Source organism: Tamandua tetradactyla, chromosome 3, assembly GCF_023851605.1.
Source record: "Tamandua tetradactyla isolate mTamTet1 chromosome 3, mTamTet1.pri, whole genome shotgun sequence".
Classification (NCBI taxonomy): Eukaryota; Metazoa; Chordata; class Mammalia; order Pilosa; family Myrmecophagidae; genus Tamandua; species Tamandua tetradactyla.
This window is the reverse complement of record NC_135329.1, coordinates 65,846,732-65,868,640: the sequence shown is the minus strand read 5'-3', so window position 1 is coordinate 65,868,640 and position 21,909 is coordinate 65,846,732. Positions and strand designations below refer to the sequence as shown.

At 43.9% G+C, this 21,909-nt stretch overlaps 1 protein-coding gene across 1 annotated transcript in view; it reads right to left on the bottom strand.

The window, feature by feature from the left end:
* Nucleotides 1-21,909, bottom strand: part of GREB1 (growth regulating estrogen receptor binding 1) — a 95,228-nt gene that overhangs the window by 43,121 nt on the left and 30,198 nt on the right. The window contains exons 11-16 of the mRNA XM_077153223.1: nt 15,824-15,952; nt 14,986-15,099; nt 14,186-14,383; nt 13,443-13,623; nt 11,962-12,157; nt 10,409-10,545 (exon numbers count right to left, since the gene is read on the bottom strand). Of these exons, the coding sequence (XP_077009338.1) occupies nt 10,409-10,545; nt 11,962-12,157; nt 13,443-13,623; nt 14,186-14,383; nt 14,986-15,099; nt 15,824-15,952 (955 nt within the window). The remainder of the gene's footprint in view (nt 1-10,408; nt 10,546-11,961; nt 12,158-13,442; nt 13,624-14,185; nt 14,384-14,985; nt 15,100-15,823; nt 15,953-21,909) is intronic.

The window sequence follows — 21,909 nt, the reverse complement described above, 5'->3', positions numbered from 1 at the left end:
AGTGTTTCTGTACACTAGTAATAAATTCTCTGAAGAGAAAATCAAGGGAAACATTCCATTTACAATAGCAACCAAAAGAATCAAATATCTAGGAATAAGTTTAACAAAGGAGGTAAATAACTTATATGTGGAAAACTACAAAACATTGCTTAAAAAGGTCAAAGAAGACTTAAATAAATGGAAAGACATTCCAGGTACATGGATTGGAAATCTAAGTATTGTAAACATGTGAATTCCACCCAAAGCAATTTGCAGGTACAGTGCAATCCCAATCAAAATTGCAATAACCTTTTTTGAAGAAATGCAAAAGCTGAACATCAAATTTATATGGAAGGGTAAAGCCATCTTGAATAGTCAAGGCCATCTTGAGAAAGAAGTTGAAGGAGTCACACTTCCCAATTTTAAAATTTATTACAAAGCTATAGTACTAAAACAGCATGGTCCTGGCACAAGGACAGACACAGACTAATAGAATCAAATTGCGAGTACAGAAATCAACCCTCCCACATAGCACCGGTTGATTTTTGACAAGGGTGCCAAGGCCATTCATTTGGGAAAGAATAGTCTCTTCAACAAATGGTGCTAGGAAAAGTGGATATCTATATGCAAAAGAATGAAGGTAGACACCTATCTTTTACCATGCACAAAATTAACCCAAAGTAGATCAAAGACCTAAATATAAGAACCAAAACCATAAAACTCCTAGAAGAAAACATAGGGAAGCATCTTCAAAACCTTGCATTCGGCAGTGCAAGGTTTTTTATTGGAGAAGTTCCAGGTTTAGCAAAAAATCATGCAGAAAATACCTAGTTGCCATATAACTCTTTCCTCCTACAGTTTTCCCTATTATTACTACTTTGTGTTTGTGTGGTACCTCTGTTACAATATACTTTATAACAAAGCACAAGCAATAGATAGATAGACAGACAGATAGCTAGATAAATGGGGCTTCACAAAAATCAAAAACTTTTCTACAAAGGGCTTTAGCATTAAAGTAAAAAGAAAACTTACAAAATGAGAGAAAATATTTGGAAATCACATATCCAATCAGGGTTTAATACCCAGAATATTTAAAGAAATCCTACAACTTAACAGCAAAAAGATAAACAACCCAATTAAAAATGGGCAAAAGACTGGACAGACATTTCTCCAAAGATATACAAATAGCCAAAAAGCACATGAAAGATATTCAACATCATTAGCCATTCAGGAAATGCAAATCAAAACCATAATGAGATACCACTTCATACCTACAAGAATGACTACTATTCAAAAAAAATGAAAAATAACAATGTTGGAGAGGATGTGAGGAAAAAACTCTCATTTATTGTTCTTGGGAATGCAAAATGGTGCAGTCACTGTGAAATGTTACATATAGAATTACCACATGACTCAGCAATATCACTTCTAGGTTTATACCCAAAAGAATTGAAAACAGGGACTCAGACAGTTATCTCTATGCCAATATTCATAGCAACATTATTCACAATAGCCAAAAGGTAAAAGTGACTCAAATGTCCATCAACTGATGAATGGATAAAAAAAAGTGTGGTATATTCATGCAATGGAATATTATTCAGCCATGACAAGGAATGAAGTTCTGGTGAATGCTACAACATGGATGAACCCTGAAGACATCTACATGAAATAAACCAGACATAAAAGGACAAATATTGTATGACTTCACTGTTATGATATAATTAGGATAAACAATTTTTTAGTCAGAAACTAGAATACAAGTTATCAGGGTCTGGGGTGGGGGCAGGGCATGGGGTCTTAATGCTTAATCAGTACAGAATTTCTGTTTGGGGTGATGGAAAAATTGTGGTAATGGAAGGTGGTGATGGTAGCACAATATTGTAGATGCAATTAATATCACTGAATTATATCTTTGAAAGTAGTTAAAAGGGTAAATTTCAGGCTGTACATATGTTACTAGAATAAAATATTAAAAAAAAAATAGGATAGTACAACACAAACAGTAAACCTTAATATAAACTATGGGCAATGGTTAATATTATAATAATATTATATCCTATATTGTAACAGAGGTACCACACAAACACAAAGTAGTAATAATAGGGAAAACTATAGGAGGAAAGAGTTATATGGCAACTAGGTATTTTCTGCATGATTTTTTGATAAACCTGGAACTTCTCCAATAAAAAGAAAGTACTCAATCTAAAGAAAGGCAGAAAAAGGGAACATAGAACAGATGGGACAAATAGAAAACAAATGCCAAGATGGTAGATTTAAGCCAGATCTACCACTGAACCACATTCAATGTAAATGGTTTGAATGCCTCCTTTAAAATTCAGAGATTTTCTTATTGGATAAAAAAAATCAAGACCTAACTATATGATGCCTATAAGAAACCAACTTTAAAAATAAAGACACAAATAAATTAAAAGTTGTGCCAGTCTGAAGCTGTTAAATACCCCAGAAAAGCCATGTCCTTTTACCTGATCCAATCTTGTGGGGGCAACCATGTCTCTTTTAATCCTGATTTAATATTGTGGGTTCAACATTCTTTTAATCCTGATTCAAGATTCAACCTTTTTATTGGATTGTTTCCATGGAGATGTGATACACCCAATTGTGGGTATGACTTTTTGGTTAGGTGTAGATATGACCTCGCCCATTCAAGGTAGGTCTTGTTTAGTTTACTGGAGTCCATTAAAAGAGGAAACATTTTGGAAAATGCTCAGAGCTGAAAAAGATGCAGAAATTTGGAGATGTATGGTGTACTGAGAAAGAGAGCAGATGCCTAGACACGGACTTTGGAGATGCAGAGCCCCACAGATGTTACCCTGTGCTTTCCCATGAGATTCTAAGCAAAGCAGAACCAAGAGTTGTGTCCGAAGGAGTAAAGTGAAGGCTCACACATGCTTAGAGTGGAGACAACTGGCATCAAAATCTGTAAGCAACAGAACCAAAAATAAGGACCAGGAGATGCCAGCCACATGCTTTCCCATGTGACAGATATTGGCCTTTCTTGAGTCAAGGTATCTTTCTCTGGATCCTTAGTTTGGACATTTTTATGTCCTTAGAACTGTAAACTTGTAACTTAATAAATTCCCTTTTTAAAAGCTATTCCAGTTGGATATTGCTACCTATCATAGTTGCCAAACCTCAACCAAAACCATCCCTGCCAATCCTAAAGAACACCTAGGCATTATATAAGATTCTACAAAGGGTGCCTGCACTAGGTAATTTTCCAGAAACCTACAATCTCCAGATGGGACCCTGGACCAGATAAGCCCTGAAATGCAGAGAGGCCAGCCTCTACAGAACATCAACTAGTTTCATCTCCCCATCCCATATTATTGACAGCCCTTTCCAACGTGAAAAAAATTAGAATGGGTATAGCCCAAATAACCCTAAAGACTGGGAGAAGCATCAAAGGGGAAAGAGGAGTTATAACAGAGAAGATAAATTTAACAAATGAACACGACTGCTGAATTATTATATCGATATCTCTTTTAGTCTTCAGTGTATTGAAGCAGCTTGAAGGAAAAACCTGAAATTCGGAACTGCAACCCATATGAAATTGATATCTGTTCTATAACCACTCGTTACAACGTACTTTGAAATATATTGCTTTTTTTTTGTATATATGTTGTATTTCACAATAATACTAATTTTTTAAAAAACCAGCTGTTCCATTTCTGGTATATTGCATTCGGCATCATTTAGCAAACTAAAACTGATTTTGTTATGAGAGAAGTAGGGTGCTATGGTTTGAAATACCACACATGTGGAATGGTTTTTTAAATGGATAAGGGGTAGATTCTAGAAGAGTTGTTAGGATCTTGATAGAGGAAAGCCCAGGTTGCTTTGAAGAGACTGTTGGTAGAAATGTGGACTCTCAAGATACCTCCGACAAGGCCTTAGACAGAAATCATGCATGTGTTATTGCAAACTGGAAGGAAGGCAAACCTTGTTTTAAAGTGGCAGAGAATTTGACAAAATTAAGTGCTAGTATTGAATGGAAGGAAGAATTTGAGAGTGATGAACTTGGATATTTAGCAGAAGAGACGGCCAAACTAAATGTGGAAAATGCAGCCTGGTACTTCCTTGTAGTTTATAGGAAATGTGACAGGAAAGAGATAAGCTGAGAACTGAACTCTTGGGTACAAAGAAAGCAGAAACTGATCTTCTGAAAAACTCTGGGCTTCCAAAAAAGGAGACCCCAGAGAATAGTACCCCATGTGAGTATTTAACCAAACATTGACACAATCAGACATTTCAGAAAAAGCCAGAAATGTAAAGGGAGTTATCCAGAAAGGATTTATGAAAGAGCCTATTATCTGATGGGTGTGGTCCACATACATTGCATGGAAAACCAATAACAGCATTGCAGGATCTGTATAAATGGGAACCACTGACAGTCTAAACGAAAAGGGACAGACAAGGACAAGCTGAAGGAAAAATTACTTCAAAGGCAGAATCTTGGAAGCTAAGGTCCGAACCCAAGAAACCTCAGGCCAGGAGAGCAGACCCATCATGCATATGGAAAGGGTGAGTCTGCCTCAGCAGCACAGGGCGGACCACCCATCCAGGTGGAAAAGATGTGTTTGCCCAGAAGCAGAGGGCGGGCCTGCCGCCTTGCTGTTCAGAAGAGTTTTAGGGCCTCAGGCATTGGAGAGTGGGGTGCACACTCCCTGGGGATTTGGGGGAGCCTGGCAATCACCTCATTGTTCTGAGGGTGTAGAGCACGTGCCCTGGAGATGGCAGATGGCCTGAGTGCTGCCTGGATGCCTGGAGAGGGTGGAGCCGAGAACAAGGTACTCTCCCCAATGTCCCTCAATGTGGCAACCCTCACCCCAGTGCTTGGAAAGTGAAGGGCCACCATGTAAATCCTTAGAGAGGGTGAAATTGCTGCCCTCTAAATCCCAGAGGATGAAACGTCATTCTATAAATGACTCTCAGACTTTGAAATCCAATGGAGTTTTCCTTGCAGGTTTATGGAACTGTTTGGATCCGGTGACTCTGCTTTCTTTGTTATTTCTCCCTGTGGCAATGGGAACATGTATCTTATGACTCTTCCTCCTTTGCAAATTGGAAGTAGATAACTTATTCTGAATTTCACAGGTCCAGAGCCAGAGGAAAATTTGCCTTAGGACAAACCATGGCTGAAGCTGATTTTTTTTTTTTTTTTTTTTTTTTTGAGAGGGAGGAAGGGAAGGAAAGAAAGACAGAGAAGGAAGGAAGGATGGAAGGAAGGAAGGGAGGAAGAAGGGGAAACATCTTTAAACATTTTCTTATTTTATTATATTTTGTTTGTTTGTTTGTTTTTTACATGGGCTGGGGCCGGGAATCGAACCGGGGTCCTCCGGCATAGCAGGCAAGCACTCTTGCCCGCTGAGCCACCGCGGCCCGCCTGAAGCTGATTTTGATGAGACTTGATACTGTTTTTGATTTTGCATTGTATTTGTGCTGTTACTGAAATGGTTTAAGGCTTTTGTGATATTGTAATGGAATGAGTATGTTTTGTATATACAAAGAACATGTCTTTTTGGGGTCCAGAAGGTGGAATATGCCAATTTGAAGCTATTATGTACCCCAGAAAAGCTGTATCCTTTTCCCAGATCCAATCTTTTGAGGGCAGGCATGTTTCTTTTAATCCTGATTCAATACTGTGGGGTGGGAACCTTTTGATTGGATTATTTCCATGGAGCTGTGATGCATCCAATTGTGAGTACGGCCTTTTGACTGGATGTAGATGTGACCCCGCCCATTCTAGGTGGGTCTTAATCAGTTCACTGGAGTCCGATAAAAGAGGAAACATTCTGGAGAAAGCTCAGAGCCGACAGAGACGGAGACATTTGAAGATGCTTGGAGCACCGAGAAAGAGAGTAGACACTAGACATGGGCGTCTGGAGATTCAGAGCCCAGCAGATGTCACCACGCTTCCTCCCATGAGATGCTAAGCAAGCCAGAAACCATACTTGTGTCCCAGAGAAGACAGTGAAGGCCCATAGACACTTAAAAAGGAAACCACTGGCATCAGAAGCTGGAAGCAAAGGAATTGGAAGCAGGGACCAGCAGAAGCCAGCCATGTGCCTTCCCATGTGACAGACATCACCTTTCTTGAGTCCAGGTATCTTTCTCTAGATGCCTTATTTTGGATGTTTTTATGTCCTTAGAACTGTATACTTGTAACTTAATAAATTCTCTTTTTAAAAGCTGTTCGAGCAGGCAATAGTGGTGCAGTGACAGAGTTCTCGCCTGCTATGCCGAGAATTCGGATTCGATTCCCAGTGCATGCAAAAAAAAGAGCTGTTCTGTTTCTGGTATATTGCATTCCAGCATTTAGCAAGCTAAAACATAAGTAAAAGCAGAAATGGATAAACCCTAAAAACATTAATCAAAAGAAAGCTGAAATGGCTATATTAATATCAGAGAAAGTAGATTTCAGAGAAAAGAATATTAAATGGGGTCATTTCATAATGATCAATTCATCAAGAGATCAGTTCATCAAAAGACACTTCACCAAAGAAGATATATGAATGGCAGATAGGCACAGGAAAAGATGCCCAATATCAACAGTCATTGGGAAAATGCAAATGAAAGCAACAATAAGATGCCGTTACACACGTATTAGAATGGCTAAAATTAAAAAGACTGACAATATCAAGTTCTGGCAAGGATGCAGAACAGCAGGAATTTTCATACACTCAAGTAGGAAAGTAAAATGATGCACATACTTTGGAAAGCAGTTTGGGAGATTCTTAAAAAGTTAAACATATGCCTACCACATAACCCAGCCTGTTCTAGTTTGCTAGCTGCTAGAATGCAATATACTAGAAACGGAATGGCTTTTAACAGGGGAATTTAATAAGTTGCTAGTTTACAATTCTAAGGCTGAGAAAATGTCCCAATTAAAGCAAATCTATAGAAATGTCCAATCTAAGGCATCCAGGGAAAGATACTTTGGTTCAAGGAGGTCGATGAAGTTCAGGGTTTCTTTCTCAAGTCGAAGGGCACATGGCGAACATGGTCAGGGTTTCTCTCTCAAGTGAGAAGGCACATGGTGAACACGGCGTCATCTGCTGGTTTTCTCTCCTGGCTTCCAGTTTCATGAAGCTCCCCAGGAGGTGTTTTCCTTCTTCATCTCCAAAGGTTGCTGGCTGGTGAACTCTCTGCTTCATGGTGCTGCAGCATTCTCTGCTCTTTCTCAATCTTCCATTCTCCAAAACGTTTCCTCTTTTACAGGATTCCAATAAACCAATCACAACCCACCCAAATGGGTGGAGACATGTCGACACCTAATCCAGTTTAAAAATCACCCTTGACTAAATCACATCATCTAGGGAGATGATCTGATTACAGTTTCAAACATACAGTATTGAATAGGTATTTCATAAAATAACTTTATGAAATGGGGTTTTTATTAAAACATGGCTTTTCTAGGGGTCATACATCCTTTTAAACCAGCACACAGCCTTTCTATCATGTAATATTTACCCAAGAGAAATGAAAGCATATGTCTTCACAAAGCCTTGGATATAAGTGTTCATGGCAGCTTTTTGTGTAATCACTTAAAACTGCAAAACAATCTAAATGTCTATTCACTACAAAATAAGCAAACTCTGGTAGAATACCCTACAACACTGTAAAAAGGAGTGAACTACTGATACTGGTGATGATATGGATGAATCTCAAAAGAAACATGTGGAGTGAAAGAAGCCAAACATCATCGAGTATATATTGTATAATTCCATTTATAGAAAACTCAAATTAATCTATAGTGAGGGGAGGGACAGAGGGACAGAAGGAAAGTCTTTCTCCTTAACTTCATTGTGGAGAAGGTTTCACACGTGTCCAAATCTATCACACTCATCAAATTGGAACCTTGTGCCAGCTGCTCTGTGTCAGTTATGCAGCGTCACAACTATTGCTTAAAAGAAAGAAAAGACAAGCATGTAGAGGGCTCCAAGGTGCAGCCACACCAGGCCAGGGCATGTGCTGAGGCTGTGGTCCAGCAGAGACTGCAGCCTCCTCAGGGCTGGAAGGAAGCACCAGAGAAAGCACAGTGGAATAAAAATGGGAGTCACTGAATGTCTAAATCCCTCAGCTTTAGGTCACAGTAAGCTTGGATGAGATTTGCAGCCCCATGAGCAGATTTCCTAGCTGTCCCCGGAGATCTCTGCTGCAAGGGAAACCCAGCAGTCTGGCTATGCCTGATAGCAAGAAGCAGGAATTCAGATGCTCGTCCCTGTATTTCCTTCTGTTTCAAATTACTGGTTTCAAGAGCATTTTCCAGAGGGATGATTCCTAAAAAGGCAGCATGGGATGGTAGAAATAGCATCAACTCTGGCTTCAGTCCCCAGCTGCCTCAGATAGGCTGTGTGACCCTGGGCAGACCACCTCCTCTCTCTGGGCCTCAGTTCCTACAACTACAGAGTGAGGTGGTTAAACTAAATGATCCCTGGGTGTCCCAACCACGATTTGATATTCTCTTGGAGTTCAATGAAATATAAAATTTCATATTTACCCAACTCTTGTAGGTTTAGCAGAGAGGGAAAGTAAAGAGAGGAGATGACAATAACGATGACCACAGCAGCTAACATTGAGCACATATGCATGCCAGGCTCTCTTATCAGTGCTTTATTTATATTAACTAATTTTAATCTTCATAACACCCCTATTAAAGTAGGTTATTATTCCCACAGAGAATCAAGAAACTTTCCAGGGCTCAAAACCACAAGTATGATCCTGGAGGCTGAGTCCTCAGCCTACAACCGTTGTTGAGCCTGTGCTGTGCATGTTGTCTCATGAAACCCTCCTAAGAAGCCACTGGAAAAGTGATCAGTTCTGCAGCTGAGGATACAGAAGTCCAGACAAGTTAAATTATTCGTTCAAGGTCAAAACCGATAAAGGTAGAGCCAAGACGCATCAGTACATTGGTCAGACTGGCTTTTACTAGTTTTTACTAGCTATGCAATCTTGGACTGTGTTCCTAGTGGTCATCCAGTCTTGGGGTCAAGTTACCAGCATTTGGGTCCTGCTTCACTACAAACCTGAATGGTCTCAGGCAAGTGAGCTAGCCTCACCAAGTCTCCATTTCTCTTACCGCAAAGTAATAACAACAGTGTTTCTTGCTTCACTGGGTTGTGGCAAGGACTATAAGAAGGCCCAGTGTCTATAACACAATTAGCACTCAATGGATGTGAGTTGCAGTGAAAAGCTGAGGAGCGAGGCAGAGAAGACAGGACTTCTGCACTCAGCAGGTTTATGGGAGCAGCTGCCAACCCGCGAGTTTGAGAACTGGCCTAATGAATCTTTGACAATGCCATGGAGCTCAAAGGTCTCAGGGACTTAGTTCCTCAAAGAGTTTCCTGAAGAACATTAAAGCCATGAAATAAACCACATTCACCCTGAGCTAGGAAAGCTCCGTGGCCAAATTAAGTTGGGGAGATGCTATGCAGTGCATCCTTCTCTGGAGGTTCACAGCATGCATGGCTCTGAGGACACCTGTGGTAAAGACATGCTTTCTTTGAATGTAGCATTTCTCAAACATATTTGGCCATGGAACCCTTTTTGGCTTGACAACCACGAGTGTCCAGCAAAAGCAGAGTTTCTTGGAACACAGCTTGAGAAATATGTCTCACTTGACCTCTTTATTTGCAAGAAGGGAAACGAAGGGCCGCATGACTGTGGCAGAGCTGCTCATTTTGTTCTGCCTTAGTCTATAGAACTTAACCAGGCTTTATAATACATAAATGTGTGACACCACAACCACTTAATCTCTCCGAGACTCGGCTGCCTCGTCTGCAGAATGACAGGATTAATATCCACTTCACAGGCCTGTGGTGTCAGGGGTCAAAGCTCTGCAGTCTTTGGCTGCTTCTGGGCCCATGCCCAGGCCTGCCACTTGCTGGACTGTGGCCTTAGAGTATGAAGGGGCTTCCCCATGCCTCAGTTTCTTTACTTGCAAAATGGAGATAAGAACAGCAGCTGATTCAGAGGAGTTGTGAGGTCAAACCACAGAATGAAAGTAGAGTTCTTGGGACAATGTATGGCACAAAATAAGCACCCAATAAGGGATATGTAGGGGAAATACAAACATGAAGCCAACAATGATTAATATTGTTCCCTTTAACCATTTTGCTACCTCGCTTCCCTTTCTTCTTTTTTGCCCTTCCTTCATTCTCAAACCCATAATCCCATATCCCCACATATTTCTGTCCATTTCCATCTCTAAAACTGCCTGGAGCATGACCACGACATCACTGACCCAAAATGGTTCAAATGCAGGACAAGACATAAACCCCGACCCCTCTCACAAAGGGAGGGAGAGAGAGGTGAGCTCCGCTCCCGGAGTTCGCTGGCTGTCCGCACACACCTCAGCTTGCACTTCCCATTAGTGGGCATTTTAGCATCTTCAAGAAGAGAAGTGTACCTTTTTCCTAACGCGGTGACCATGGCCTCAAAGGAACTATCATATCTGAGCAAGGGGAGGCTGTGTCCCGAAAGGGTGGATTCAATAAACTCTGACAGCCCAAAGTACTTCTTATTATCCTGATACAAGTCCGCTTCCTAAAACAGAAAACAGCATCCGTCATCACACGTCGGGGTGGCAGGAGGCACACGTGCTGGCACGCGGGGGGCCACTTTGGGATCTTGGTCTGGTTTGCAATGACTAACAATTCCTCATTCATCACTTTATCTATTTCTCTCCTCTGTGGACCAGAGCGGAAAGCGCTCACTCCTTAAAGGGTGACGTTTCCCACCAGTTGGAGCTTTCCATGCTGGGGGCCCAGTGTCTCAACCAAGAGGTCATCAGCCTTATTATATATATATATATATATATATTGGGGGGGGTGCATGTTCAGGGAATCGAATCTGGGTCTCCCGCATGAAAGGCGAGCCTTCTCCACTGAACCACCCATGCACCCCAGCTTATTACATTTTAACATGCAACTTCCTCTTACAATTACTTTTTTCCCAAAATCTTAAACTGCTTTTAGAAATATGGAAGTTTACCATCTTGAATTCAGTTGCTATTAAAATCAACAGAAGGGATGCTTTTATCTAGCCAATTGCACTCACACTGACATAAAACTCCCCCCACGTGGACATCAATGCTTCTCAGATTTCAGAGCCTGGCAAAGCTGGGGTATCTTTTTAACAGTAAAAAAGCCTGGACCTTGCCCCAAGCAGCACAGCGGTCTGCATGGGCACAGAGCCGGAATGCCAGTCATGTCCCAATCCCACCACTTATGGGATGCCCTCACCCAGTGGGCTGACCGGGCGCTGCCTCTTTCTCCCATCTGGGTGCATGGACATAAAACACTTAGGACAGAGCCTGGAGCACGGCCAGCGCTCCAGAAATGACTGCTCATTATCAGTTCTGAGTCTAGAGGAGAGGCAGGCTTTGGTGTTTTCAAAAGATTCTCTCAAGAAGGCCCCATGTGTACTAAAACATTTCATGTTTAACTCTTACTCATCTAACTAGCTAGAATTCAGCCGCCCGGAATCCTTCTATCACCAGATGGTCTCGGTGCTCTACTATGATGAGAAAACCCAGGCACTGAGCTAAAGTAAAGCGCGCCAGGCTTCCAGGACATACATCTGTTTGGAGGAAAGAGGCTCTGAAGTATGTGGCCTGAGGATGTGGAGACAGGAACAAGGACATTTCTAAGGCTCGTAGGCACTTGAGGTCTTCAGTGTGGAGCCCTCACCCCACAGACCTCAGGCCCCATCGTCAGCAGTCGAGGTTCCGGAGGCTTCTCAGAGGGCTTCACTCACCAGGAGTGAGTGTCAACCTCACTGCAGATGCCATCCAGGACAGGGCCACCCCGATTCATCTCAGGACGGTGTCTACAGACCTTGGGGAAGGCTCCCCGCTAACCTGGCAATTCAGAGGTGGACGGAGCTGGACTCCTGAAGCCCAGCTAAGTGGTTCACCCTGACCTTTACGAAGCAGATGTCTTGGAGCCCGGGGGCACTCACGGGGCTGGGGGAGACAGGCCAGTGGACCTCGTTGTAGGGGCTGATGAGGCTGTGCTGGGTTTGCAGCGCGTACGGGGAGGATGTCACCTGCAGCGTCAGTACGTTCGGGGTCTCCTGCACCTCCCTGCAGTTGAGCAGTCTGTCCACCAAGCCCACGGGTGCGTCACCTTGAGAGCAGAGACCGTGAGCTGCGCTGCTGAGGGGAAAGGGGGAGAGGACACAGCAAGGAGACCCTCAAGCATTGAACACATTTATGCTAGCATCCCGCCCCCAACTCTGCCAACTATTGAAACGTTTAATTCTGCGCGTAACTAGGATGAGGGATACTAAATGGCTGCACCGCAGGGACCTGCAAGGGCCACTCTGATCCTTGCTACTTACTGAGTATTTGGCTGGAGAGCAATATTTCTAGGGGGTTCTTAAAAGGCACACACATTTCTCCAGAACAGTGGCTCTGGCCCAGGAGCATTCAGCGAAGCACCTTTTTCTGTGGCCCAGTTGGAGAGGTGGTCCTCTCCCTAGACCCGTTTCCCTGAATTCCTACTGACCTTGCAATGACCCAAGAAGGACATAAGATGATAACACCTGTGCCAAGTTCAAAGGAAGTGGGGAAGGAATGGAAGCATCCGGATAGGGGCCTCGGAGACAGGCCCAGCTGAGTTCTCTCTGTGGGACAATATCCTCTGCCTTCTCTCCCATGAGTGCAGGGTGAGAAAAATCAGGGAACCATACCAAGAAGCCTGCCCCAAAATGAGCATTCACAATACAGCTTTCTATAACATGTCAGGGTGTTCAAATTCCCCTGAGCCCCATGGGCCCTGTATGGACCTTACTCAGGTGCCCTGCAGGGCCCAGCTGTCCCAAGGCCCCATGAATTGTGATAAACCAAAGGCTTGTCCCTGATCCCACCCCCTGCCATGCCTTCCCACCTGCAGAGGCCCCCCTCGGTCAGCGGCTGTGTCCAAATGCATGGCCCCATGGCCAATAGCAACCTGGTAAATGACCAGGACAAACCCCGTCCGACTCCTGGCTTGGTACCATCAGATATGCACTGGTATTTATATTCACTGTAACTGAATAAGGAAAATTGCCTGGCGAATGGCAGGCTCCGCTGGGACTGTGGGAAAGGGTGAGTCCACGAGCCTCCCTAAGGAGGGGCCTGGGCAGGGCAGCACTCGCAGGCACTGCCCCACGGCAAGGTCCTTCTGCTGAGTGGGGTGCAGAAACAAAGGTCCAGGGTCTTAGTTCCTGGCCAAGCTCTGCACTGCATGCCTGAGGCATTCCCCTTTTCTCTAGCCCCAGGTCTCTGCGGTGGTGAATTTCCAAGGTTGCCCTTGCGACACCAGAGAAACTCGCAGCTCTGAGGTTCTGAAAGGCACCTGGGGCACCTGCTCACAGCCCCCAAGCCCAGCAGCAAGATGCCCATGGCCTCAAGTATTGCAGAGAAAGGGACCCCCTGCCCTGGGCCAGGACCCTCTAACCTCACGAGGCCCCAGTGGGCATGGTCGTGGATCAGGACGAATAGCGTGTGTGGGTTCTGAAAGCAGTTTTGCAGAAAGGTCTTAAATTTTGTCTGAGCCTCCGTGTCTAGCTTCAAGACATACTGTTCTGCTCTCTGCTTGGTCAGGTTCTCCTTTTCCAAGCCAAGCTCCAGTAAAACCCCTGCAGCAAAGGAAAAACACGCTAGTGCCTCCAGCTCTTTCCTTGCCCCATGGACACTGGGCGTGCCTCTGCTCTGTGCATGGAGAGGCACTCGTCCACTCAGGGGAGAGCCACGGGCCACCAGGTAAAGGCCCTGCAGAGGCCAGGAAACCACAGCAACGACTGCATGAGACAGCGGGACCCAGGCATGCCGTGGCCGAGGGCGGATGCTCTACTCTGCAAAACTGGCTCCCACCCTGAATGCACACAGCCTCTGCAGATGCTGACGCTCTGTGTGTTTCATGGTTTAATCTCAATCCCCCTTGGAAGTACAGGGAAAGAACATTAAGTGGGAGTCAGATATCAACACATAATTAGATGGTTGGCCAGAGTGTGTCATAGAGAAAACTCAACTCCTACATCTGTAAGATTTTGGTCAAGCCATCTTCCCTGAGCATCAGTTTCATAAGCCATAAAACAGGGACAGTAGTACTTGCCTACCTACCACAGAAGCAAAGAATAAAGTTAAACTGCCAACATGACTCTAGATGGATCACCACTTTTGCCCCCAAAGGCCACAGACCTGAATGCCGGACACGCAGCACGGTCTGCTGGTAGGCCACCTCCGAGGGCGGAATGCAAATCAGAAAGGCAACTTTCTCGAAGGATCCGAGGTCCAGGTTCTGGGTGCTGGAATCAGCAATTGAGCATACCTGGGAGAGGAGCTTCTGGGCCACCGCCAGCTGGAAGGGCCTGAGGCTGTGCAGCTGCGGACTGTGGCCTGGAAGCAGAGGCGGGAAGGCGGGTGAGCCGGGAGTTCAGGCCAGGGTGGCTGGTCTGCTGCACATTCAACATGGACAGACTCAGCCAGGGAGTCCTCGATGGCCCTGGAGTGGAGGAGAGACCACCCACAGCAAAGCGGCAAGCTCCGAGGTGACCAGGGGGAGGGGACGGCAGCCAAAGATCTGTCATGTGCCTGAGATGTGTCTTTCTCCGCATGCTACTAAAAGCTCAAGCTGAGCCCCCATGGGAGCAGGGGTACAGTGAGCCACTCTGCCTGCGGGCAGGGGCACGTCACAGAGGCCGCGGTGCCAAGGGTGGGCTTTGCATGGGCACAGCATCTTCTCAGACAGGAGAGGAGATTCCCACACCTCTTCAGGGACTTCGTGAGGGTAAGACATTTCAACAGTGCATTTACAAGCCCGAAATCGGCATGTACTCTCTCGGGGAAAGCAGACAGATGCACATTTCCGGGCAAACAGAGATTATCTTTAAGACTAAACTCACACAGGCTTTGATTTTGATGCTCAGGACAGGCCGCCCTGGGCAGGGGCCCCCAGTGCCGCTCCCTGCCACTCCTGGGGGGTCCCTCCAGTCACTCACCTGTGCACACGGGGGCCGCATTGACATCCACAGAGGCTGCTGCAGGGACCGAGGAAGGGGCCTGGCCTTGATTCTCCTGGTAAAATCTGTCCAGCAAAGTGTCAAGGTCGCCCTCTACCCAAAACAGACAGAAGAAGCAGAAATGTGTTTTCCATCCTGACCCAGGTCAGCAAACACCTCTGGACACCCATGAGGTGCCAGGCCCTGTCAGGAGACCTGGGGTCACAGAGCTGAAGGAGACATGGCCAGCACAGCGCAGTGAGGGGACAGACACACTGGCAAGGTCAGGGATGCTGCGATGCGGAACACGATGGAAGGAAGAGCAAGAAGCTAAGGGGCAGAGAAGGGCTGTAAGCCTGTGGTGGGGGAGAAAGAGGGTCCGAGAAGGTTTCAGAAGGAAATGAGCCACATCTCGTGGGGTGAGTTAGCCAGGCAAAGGAGGGGGAAGGGCACTGAGCACTTGGAAGACAACGCTCCAGGACAAAGCTTCAAGCTGTTCAGAGAGGAGGCGGGGAGTGGAAGCTGCCAAGGCTGGAGAGGCCACGTGAGCCCCCAAGGCAGAGCCCACACAACCCCTGCAGGAAGACACAATGGCCAGAGCAGGGGAGGCTGTATGCAGGCAGAGCTCCTCCTGACAGCACAAGAAAGCACATGACCCCCAGACAGAATGGAGGGACCCCGTTTCAGCAGGGAGGGGGCTCAGAGGTGGGCCCCTCCCCAGACAGAATGAAGGGACCCCACTTCAGCAGGGAGGGGTTCTGAGGGGGGCCCCTTTGCCCCGTACATTGCTGTCCGGTGCATTTATGAACTTGAGTCAGTCTGTCTCACCACATCCCACCTGGACAGAGGGTACTGAGAAAGGCACCCAGTGAGTCCACTTTCCCAGACCCCAGCTCATAATCGACCTCTCTCTGGTACTCGGCGGGCGTGAGGAGGCTCTCAGAAAGAATCCGGGCTTGGTATTTCCCTGGGGAATAAACAGCAACTTTTATCAGTCCCTTCTGTTTAGAATTAATATGTGAGCTTTTTGGTGGTGGGCTCTGTGTCCTTGTCCCCCAAGGCCGGGCACCAGGCGGGGCAAAAACAGATGTTCAGGGATTTTTGCAAAATGAACAAGTGATGTACCCATTCTGCCCCCACTTAACAGTCAGAATCAGGAGAGGATTTAGAAAAGCCAATATCACTTACAGAAAAAACCGTGCATCAGCCCAGATCCTATTCCCCCCTTACTGATTGTGTGACTCTGGACAGCTTACTCAACCTCTCTGAGCTCATCAGGATACATGGCTAGCAATAGCGTTGACCCCACAGGATGGTTACCATGATTAAATAAGGTAAAGGTAATTTTATCAAACACTTAACAAAATGCCTGCAACATGGCAGGATGACCATCTCTACTGAATGTACTACTCAAATCAAGGGAATGAATTTATTACAAAGAAAAACATAGAAAGAGTTTAGGATCAAAGATACCAAAAGACAACTGGAGCTGCAGAAGATAGTGGAATGCAGGGCTGCAGGGCTCACTCCTCCTCCAAAATCAGCTAGTGGACAGGCAGGAACTGTCTGAAACAACCATTCTGGGAGCACCGTGCAGCAGGGAAGAGGCTGAGAACTGCAGTAAAGAGCTCTGAGTGGCTTGCTCTGCAGTGGCTGCTGGCTCCTGCTCCCACCCTTGAGGCAGCCACCTGAGCTGCAGTCCTATCTGACTGCTGCAGATGGAGGTGGGTACAGAAGCCCTCATCCCCAAGAACAGGGGCTGGGAGGGACAGGGCACAATGAAGTACTGATCACAGCTCTTCATCACAGCTCTTTCAGACAGTGATAGCTGGGCCCACTATTCGGCAGCAGAGAGTGATGAAAGTTCAAAGATGCAAGGGCTAGCTAGGACTGCGGAGAATGGTTTGCTGAAAAGCACCATCTGCTGGGCAGGCCAGTAAAGCACAGCTTTGGAGAGTCATCAAAAAGGCTTTATGGGGTCTTTCCTGACCCTCTCCCCAGGGCTCTTTGGAACTGGCCTGGGCCCCCTTCATGGAACCTAGGACCTGTTTTGCCTGGAAAATACTGACTTGGAAAGTCCTCTCCCAGGTGACCCTCTTCCCAGACTTTGCCCTTCAGGTAAAAGCAGCTACAGGCAATGAAAGCAGAGGTTAAAAAAAAAAAATTATAGAGGCAAATAAAAAATGAACACAACAGATCAAGATTCCCAGAGAAGGAACATGGAAAGGTAGCTTCCCCTGGGGGTGAAACAATTTCACAAAGAGTGCAATCTTAACAACTATACCGTTACCCAGGGCAATAATCAGATGAAGAAGAGCTTAAGTAATCCAATCGGTCAAACATGAGCAATGCTAAACCAACTGTCAAAAGAGCCTCAACCCAAAGCCAGTCAACAGTAAAACCCTAGGCAAGAGAGAAACTGAGCTTCAAAGTAAACTCATCAAGATAATCAGATACCCAGAAGTGAGCAAAACATTATAAGCCACACTAAGAAATGGGAGATATGGCCCAGCCAAAGAAACAAACCAGAACTTCCAAGAAGACACAGAATTTAGAACTAATCAAAGATGTTGCAGCAAATATGCTAAATTAATTCAAGAAAATGAAGGAAAATATGGATAAAGAGGTAAAGAATATTAAGAAGACACTGAATGAGCATAAAGAAGAATTTGGAAGTATCAAAAGAAAAATAACAGAACTTATGGGAATGAAATGGCACAGCAGAAGAGATTTAAAGGGCACTGGAAATCCACCATGGAACTAGAGGTAAGGCAGAAAGTGACTAGGAGAGTGGTTCCAGGGTACAAGCAGCCAGAGAGGGACATCTACATTGTATAGGGAAGACTTGGATGAAAAAAGCAGAGAAATTAGGACTGAAAGGATGGGCTGAGTTTACTTAACTGTGACCGCCTCTGGGGCTGGCTGCTACACTCTGGTCAGGGAGAAGAGGGAGGAGCCGTGGGTACTTGGCAGGCAGGGATCTCATGGATTGATGAATAGCAGGGCACTCCCAGGCTGGCTGAGGCCCCACAGCCCAAGGTTACTCCACGCAGAAGCCAGGAAATCACCAGACACACTGTGCCCTCAAGAAGATTCTCAGCGAGGTGCACGGTGCCCACTCCCCACCCCCAGGGCTGACGATCTCCAGCACACATGGAGGCCTGTGGCCTTCAGTGGATTTCCACTTGGTCTGGACCCGACCCAGTGAGCTGCCCCAGTTGGGGAGAGGTGGGCTTGAGGGAAAGAGGTAGCAGGAGAATGGAACTTCTGCTGGGAAGATAAGGAGAGTGCACCTGGAAAGCTCCTGTCCTGCCATATCTCCTACAGATGTCCACAGAGACTGGCATTCTCACAGGAGACCTTGGCCTTGCATGCAGTGGGAACTACTGATAAACCAAGTGCCAAAGGATACCGTCAACACAAACCCAAGCAACTATAAAATCTTAAGTGAGTGAGGGAAATCAACTTTCAAAATAATCTTATCAAGATAATCAAATGTGACGACATCAGAAGAAAATAACAAAACACATGAAGATGCAAGAAGATATGGCCAAGCCAAATGAGCAAATTAAAAAGCCAGAGGAGACAGAGAATCTGGAATAACTAATCAAAGAAGTATGTACAAATCTCCAAAATAACTTCAATAGGTTGACCAAAGACAAAAAGGATATTAAGAAGACACTAGATAAGCATAAAGAAAAATATGAAAGTATCAAAAGAAAAATAACAGAACTTATGGGAACGAAAGATACTGGAGATCAAATTAAAAATATACCAGATGACAGGGCAATTGAATACAAATGTACAAAAGAACAAATGGTGAATAAAATGGAATTGGATCTCAGGGAAATGATGGACAACATGAAGTACACAGATATAAGAAGCATTGGTGTCCCAGAAGGAGAAGAGAAGAGTAAAGGGCTAGGAAGAGTATTTGAAAAGATACATGGGGAAAATTTCCCAATCTTTGTAAAAGACATAAATAGACAAGTCAAAGGAGTCCAACCAATTCCAAATAAATCCAAATAGACCTACTCCAAGACACACAGTAATCAGTCCGTCAAATGTTGAAGAGAATGAGAAAATTCTGAGAGCAGCAAGAGAAAAGCAATTCAGCACATACAAGAGAAGCCACATAAGACTAAGTTCAGACTATGCAATGAGCACCATGGAAGTGAGGAAGCAGTGGTATGACATATTTAAGATTCTGAAAGAGAAAGATTTTTCAGCAGAAAATTCTTTTTCAACAAAGCTGTCCTTCAAAGGTGAGGGAGAGTTTAAAATCTTCACACACAAACAAATGCTGAGAGAACATATTAACAAGAGACCCACCCTGCAAGAAATACTAAAGGAACTTCTGTTAGCTGAAAAAAAAAAAGACAGGAGAGGAAGATTTGGAGAAAGGCACAGAACTGAAGAGTATGAGTAAGGGTTACTTTACTCTCTTATCCTTTAAGGATAAGAGAGAGGAAAAAATAGACTTGACAAATTAAAAACCAAAGATAAGATGATTGGTTCAAGTATTGCCTTTACAGTAATAACTTGGAATTTGAATGATTAAACTCCCCAATTAAAAGATACCAATTATCAGAATGGATTAAAAAGTATGATCCGTCTATCTGCTGTTTTCAAGAGACTTATCTTAGATCCAAGGATACAAATAGATTGAAAGTGAAAGGATAGAAAAAAAATTCAACACAAGCTGTAAACAAAAGAAAGCTATACTAGTAACAAATAAAATAGACTTTAAATGCAAAGATGTCATGAGACAAGAAAGTATACTATACAGTAATAAAGGGGACAATTCACAGAGAATAAATAACAATCATAAATGTTTATGCACCCATATAAGGAGCTCGAAAGTATATGGGGCAAACATTGGAAAAACTGAAGGGAACAATAGATGTTTCTACAATAACAGTGGGAGACTTCAACACAAAACTTTCTTCTATGGATAGAACAACCAGACAGAGGATCAACAAGGAAATAGAGAACCTAAACAATGTGATAAATGAATTAGACCTAACAGACATATGTAGATGGTTGCATCCCCAAACACCAAGACATACATTCCTCTCTAGTGCTCATGGAACAGAGAACTTGAACAATATGATCGATGAAATAGACCTAGCAGACATACAAAACATTGCACCCCAAAACAGCAGGATACACATTCTTCTCAAGAGCTCTTGGAATATACTCCAGGATATGCCATATGCTGGGGCACAAAACAGGTCTTAATAAGTTTAAAAAGACTGAAATTATACAAAGCACTTTCTTTGATCATAATGGAATGAAGCTGGAAATGAACAACAAATGCAGAACCGAAAAATACACACACATATGAAGGTTAAACAACAAGCTCTTAAACAATCAGTGGGCTAAAAAAGACATTGCAAAAAAATCAGTAAATATCTTGAGACAAGTGAAAACAAGAAACACAATGTATCAAAAGTTATGGGATGCAGTGAAGGCAGTGCTGAATAGAAAATTGATAATCTTCAACAGCTACATTAAAAAGGAAGAAAGAGCTAAAACCAATGACCTAATAGAACTGGAAAAACTGGAGAAAGAACAACAAACTAACCCCAAAGCAAGCATAAGGAAAGAAATAACAAAGATTAGAGCAGAAATTAATGAAACGGAGAATAGAAAAACAATTGAGAGAATCAATAAAACCAAAAGTTGGTTCTTTGAGATCATTAAAATCGACAAACCCTTAGGTGGATCGACAAAGACAAAAAGAGAGAAGATGCAAATAAATAAAATCATGAATGAGAGGAGAGGTGTTACCATGTACCCCAAAGAAATAAAAAGGTCATAAGAGATTACTATGAACAACGGTATGCCAACAAACTACACAACTTAGAAGAAAGGGACAACTTCCTAGAAACATATGAACAGTGTACACTGACTCAGGAAGAAATAGAAGACCTCAACAAACCAATCACAAGTAAGGAAATTGAATAAGTCACCAAAAACCTACTAACAAAGAAAAGCCCAGGACCAGATGGCTTCACAGGCAAATTTTGTCAAACATTCCAAATTAACACCATTCCAAATTAATATCATTACTCCTCCAAAACTCTTGCAAAAAGTTGAAAAACAGGGAACACTACCTAACTCATTCTATGAAGCCAGTATCACCCTAATATCAAAGCTTGATAAAGACACTACAAGGAAAAAAAACTTCAGACCTTGAGTCACTTCTAGTCCTTAGAGCAATCTCTATTTAGGAATGAAAACAAGCACAACATATCAAAACATAGGGAATGCAGTGAAGGTGGTACTTAGAGAGAAATTTATAGCCCTCAATGCCTACATTAAAAAAGGAAGAAAGAGCTAAAATCAAAGACCTCACTAAACACATGGAGAAACTAGAAAAAGAACAGCAAACTAATCCCAAAGCAAGGAAAAGGAAAGAAATAACAGAAAAGTCCAGAAACAAATGAAATTGAGAGAGACAAAAAAACAATAGAGAAATTTAAAAATCAAAAGTTGGTTTTGCAAGAACATCAACAAAATTGTCAAACCCTTAGACTGTCAAAGAAAGAGAAGACTTCAACAGACTCATTATGAGTAGAGATTGGATCAGTCACCAAAAAACTCCCAACAAAGAAAAGCCCAGGACTAGATGGCTTCACATGTGAATTCTACCAGTCTTTCCAAAAAGAATACCAATCCTGCTCAAACTCTTCCAAAAAATTGGAGAGGAAACACTCCCTAACTCATTCTGTAAAGCCAACATCACTCTAATATTCATGCCAGTAAATTGAATCCAGCAGCACATTAAAAGAATTATACATCATGATCAATTGGGTTTTATGCCAGGTATGCAAGGCTGGTTCAACACAAAAGAATCAATTAATGCAATTGTTCTCCATTTGTTGTTCATTTCCAGCTTCATTCCATTACGATCAGAGA